At 35.8% G+C, this 4,523-nt stretch overlaps 1 protein-coding gene across 1 annotated transcript; it reads right to left on the bottom strand.

Annotated features, from left to right (window-relative positions):
* Positions 1-3,224: 3,224 nt before the first annotated feature.
* On the bottom strand, positions 3,225-3,766 carry LOC141822392 (uncharacterized). Its single transcript, XM_074709839.1, has one exon. It carries the CDS (start codon positions 3,733-3,735, stop codon positions 3,391-3,393), a length of 345 nt encoding a protein of 114 aa, XP_074565940.1. The 5' UTR covers positions 3,736-3,766; the 3' UTR covers positions 3,225-3,390.
* Positions 3,767-4,523: the final 757 nt, after the last annotated feature.

Raw genomic sequence — 4,523 nt, 5'->3', positions numbered from 1 at the left:
CGCCTCGCGAATGAACGAGCAAGAGAAATAGGGAAGAAGAGGAATAATTAGCGTATAAAAGGGGAATCTTTAGTTTTGGGTGGGTTTAGTTTCATTTTGGCTCCTTTTAGTTTCACATTTTTCACTAACAGCTTTTCATGAATTGTATAATTTTTTTTTACCAGGAAGGAGCAATTCGCGCATTTTCCAAAATGCCCCTGTAATTTATTAGATTTTTAAAATGCACTAAAAAAATGTGTATAAATAATTAAATTATTGAAATAGTCGTTCAAATTTTACTTGATTTTCTTTAGAAATTTGAAATTGGCTCCAGTTTGATTTCAACTTAATTTGGTTAAATGTTATCGAGTTCTTAATTAAGTTTATCAAGTGGGTCGATGGAAAAAAATATCATCATGAATGATCATGGCAGATCGTATGTCATACACCGAAGGTTACCCCCGTGCGCTCTATAGGATGTGTGCGCTATCGACATGTCCGCTAGCCATGTGGATTGACGAGAAAAAATATCATCATGAACGTCAAATCGAACTGTATGCCACGCACCGGGTTGCTCCCATGCCGCTCTATATGATGTGTGTGTCGTTGACATGTCCGTTAGCTAAGTGGATCAACGAGAAAAAATATCATCATGAACGCCCATGTCGGACCTTATGCCAAGCACCGAGGGGTGCCCATGTGTCGCTCTATATATAGGATGTGCACGCTGTTGGCATGTCCACTAGCCAAGTAGATCGACGAAAAAAATATCATCATGAACAGTCATGTCGGATCGTATGTCATGCATCAGGAGTTGCTGGCACATCATGCCGCTCTATAGGATGTGCGCGCCATCGGCATGTCCGCTAGCCAAGTGGGTCAACGAGAAAGAATAATCATATCATCATGTTAACCAAGAGTTGTTGGCACACCATGCCGCTCTATAGGATATGCACACCGTCGATATGTCCACTAGCCAAGTTGGTCGACGAGAAAAAATATCACATGAACGATCATGTAGAACCGTATGTCCCCTGTGCCACTCTATAGGATGTGCGTGCCGTTGACATGTCTGCTAGCCAAGTAAATCGACAACAAAAAATATCATCATGAACAATTATGTCGAACCGTATGCCAAGCATTAGGGGTTGTCATGCGCCGCTCTATAGGATGTGCGCGTCGTCAACATATCCGCTAGCCAAATAGATTGATGATAAAAAATGTTATCATGAACGATCAAATCAATATGTCATGCACCGGAGGTTACTCCCATACCACTCTATAGGATGTGCACACCGTCCATTTAAATATTTAAAAATTTTATGATTTTAAACTTATTTATTTATTTTTTAAAAAAATATTTATTACTACATGATAAAAATTTTATTGATGTATAATTTATAATAAATTTTATTCGTAAATAATCCATGAATATTAATAAATCGAATATATATATATATATATATATATTTAAATTTATTTATTTAATTTAATAAATTATTTAAATTTATTCATTTAATCGACTTTTTATTTATTTACCGTCCTAGCTGAAGGAGCAATTTTAAAAAAATTCAAAAAAGCTCCTCTTTTATCAAAAATTTAAAGGACATCCCATTCCCATCTATACTTGTTCGTCTTAAACACCTTCATTCTTCCACCCACCGATTATATAACGTAACGTATACGCCTAAAAAAAATCAGACAGATTATATAATTGTACCGTATACGCCTAAATAACATGTATAACAATTTCAATTAAAACTGCTATATAAATTACAAATTTCATAAAAATATTAAAAATGTTTTAAAAATAATTAAAATAAAGATATAAATTTCATTATTAATTTTAAAAATAGTGCATACAATTTTAAAAAGTATTTTTTTCTAAAATTTTAAATTTTAAAAATAAACAAATGACTCGACTACTATCTGTTATTTAAAAAAAAAAAAAATAAAAATAAAAAAATTATATTTTAAATATCTTTTTGATAATTTTAAAACAAGCAAAACTATCATACCTTTAAAAATTAAGTTTGTTAATTCAAAGTACAACTTATGCATATTTAAAAATCAATTCAATAGCAAAAACAAGCAAAACTATCCTTGAGGTCCTGCTGCAATAACTTCACCACTTACAGAAAATAGAACTGAAAAACATGTATCTGCAAAACAAAAAAAGCAAGTCAAGATCTTTTCTTTAATCTAATTTTGTTAGATTGTCTGCCATTGTTAAAACAAAGGGCTGTCTGTACCATTCCAGTCTGAACTTTTTGTTTTATGAAAAACACTTTAAAACTTTTGATAGAATGCTGAATTGCAATTAATATAAGTCTTGAATATTTTATTATTGAGAAGGTCAGCCTGATTTAAATGGATGTTTAATGGGCATTGCACTCTGATAATGAAAAATAAATTAAAAAAAGAAATCTATCCTCATGTCACACCACATTGCCTTTGATGATTAAAGTTGATAGATGGAGTGGTGTTAGCATCTTACTTTTGGATTTGGTAAGTAGAAGAAAACAAAAGTCAAAAAGTCAAATGGAATCATGTAACAGCACTGTGGCACCTCAATGCAAGTGATTAGATGCAATAACAAGGCATTTGATGCCTTTTTTAGGTCAACCAAACCCACATTTTCATAAAGTGTTCAAGAGCCACTACAAATCCAAATTCAAATCCAAATGAACTAGATTCTACTTTTAGGGTGGTCATTTCTGTTGTGGAAATAACTTGTATGTGTTGAAATTTTTAAAAGGAATTTCATAAGACAGATTAATTGTTTCCTTTGTTTGGTTGTGAGGTGAGCAAAAATTCTTTTTTTTCTTCACTAGATTGAGTGGAAGGTCACTCGATTGAGTGGAAGGTAAGCTATATTTGTGTCTGTTCTGCTCAAGGGAACATCACATGATCAAGTGGAAGGGGGCAGAGCTGCTGAGGCATTGGAGATGAGAAAATTGTGAGTGCCAAGGATAAGCCTAAAAAGGAGAAGATTGGAATCTCTAAGAATGAAAGCTGTAATTATTGCTAATGATAGTAAGAGTTCTTTGAAATTCCTAATAAATAATCATCTCCTCAGATACAATCAAAATCAGTCGCTGATCGAGAAATCTGAAGTTCTAACCCTAGACAATCATTGTCGGCCTTGTTAATTTCAACAGAAATACAATCGAAATCTTCAACGAAATCGAGAAGAAAAGGGATTGAAAATGAATCGAAATTTATTCACCGGAGTAAATCCTGAGTTCTAGCCATTATTTCAACGGGAAGAGAATCAAAATCTTCAACAAAGTTGGAAGTTTTGAATGTTATCCTCGAAAGAGCAATTTCATTGAGCAAATATGTACACAGCGACTAGAAACATCGAAGCGAGCGAGAGAAGAAAAGGGATACTGAGAATGAATGGAAAACCTAGTCGCCGATCCTTGCCATTCTGAATCCGAACTTGACGGGCGACGCGGGCTTCGACAGATCGCCGGATCTCCGCCTCAGCATCTGCCGCATGCCGTCGGCGACCTTGTTGGCCGGATTGGAGTTGGATGACTTGCTGCAGAAGGCCATGTGGGCGGTGATCGCCTCCTCGAGGACTCCGGCGGCGCTTCTCCGCTGCCTCTGGCTGAGCTCGTCGCGCACGGCTTCGGCGCACAGCCCGCAGAGCCACTTGCCGTCGAAGTCGGCCTTCACGCTGCCGATGTACTCCTCGGTGCAGTCCTCGCGGAGGCCGCAGCAAGCGCACTTCGCCGACTCGATCTCCATCGCTCCTGCTGTTGCTGCTCTGCGAGGGATTGCGGCGGGGGCATGAGCGAGCAAGCTCGGAATTGGGCGGAGGCCAGGGGGAGGCCTATTTATAGCGTTGAACTGAAATAAAGCGAAATATTCACTACGCCCACTCAACATTTAGAGAATTTAATTTCACCTCCTATAGTTTATCCTCTCTTTTCAAAATGCCCACTAAAAGTATCAAAATCATAAACTAATCTTTATATTTTTCAAATTCTTAACAATTCACCCCTAATTATTAGTATCACCGTCCCATTATTTATTTTAGAATAACGATACACTACATGAAAAATGTAGCATAAAATTCAATATGACACACTCCATGCAGTAGGTCCCACATCCATGTTGTGGACCCATATTCATGCAGTTGAGTGTGACATGTTGAATTTCATGCTATATTTTTCATGTAGTATATCATATTTATTTATTTTATTAAGTGAGTTAGACATTGTGATAATTTTAAAATTATCAAAGGTGTATTTTAAAAATTTTCTGTTAGATTTCTAACTTAAGTACAAGATACTATCAACATGGAAAGAAAATGATAGAAAGAAGAGATGCAATTTAGTTAATGAAGCAATGATATTAGAATTCGATTTCTAGTAATGTATCTAGTAAAAGTCTTGTTCCAATCTTCTTCCTTCGATATCAATGTCTCTCTTCTATAATAGAATCATGAATTACTATAAATGAAGCCCTCTGGGCATAGTTGAGTTGGTTACGATGGAGCAGAGTTGCTGAAATGGGCAAAGGTTGAATCTCAA

Source organism: Curcuma longa, chromosome 2 (assembly GCF_044706935.1).
Source record: "Curcuma longa cultivar G26 ecotype Majalengka, Jawa Barat chromosome 2, ITB_CL_G26_1.1, whole genome shotgun sequence".
NCBI lineage: Eukaryota > Viridiplantae > Streptophyta > Magnoliopsida > Zingiberales > Zingiberaceae > Curcuma > Curcuma longa.
Note: the sequence above shows the minus strand (reverse complement) of the source record. Positions and strands in the feature narration are given on the sequence as shown.

What these genes read in the sequence shown, in the direction of transcription:
- LOC141822392 (XM_074709839.1), bottom strand. Translation starts at nt 3,735, where the DNA reads ATGGAGATCGAGTCGGCGAAGTGCGCTTGCTGCGGCCTCCGCGAGGAC.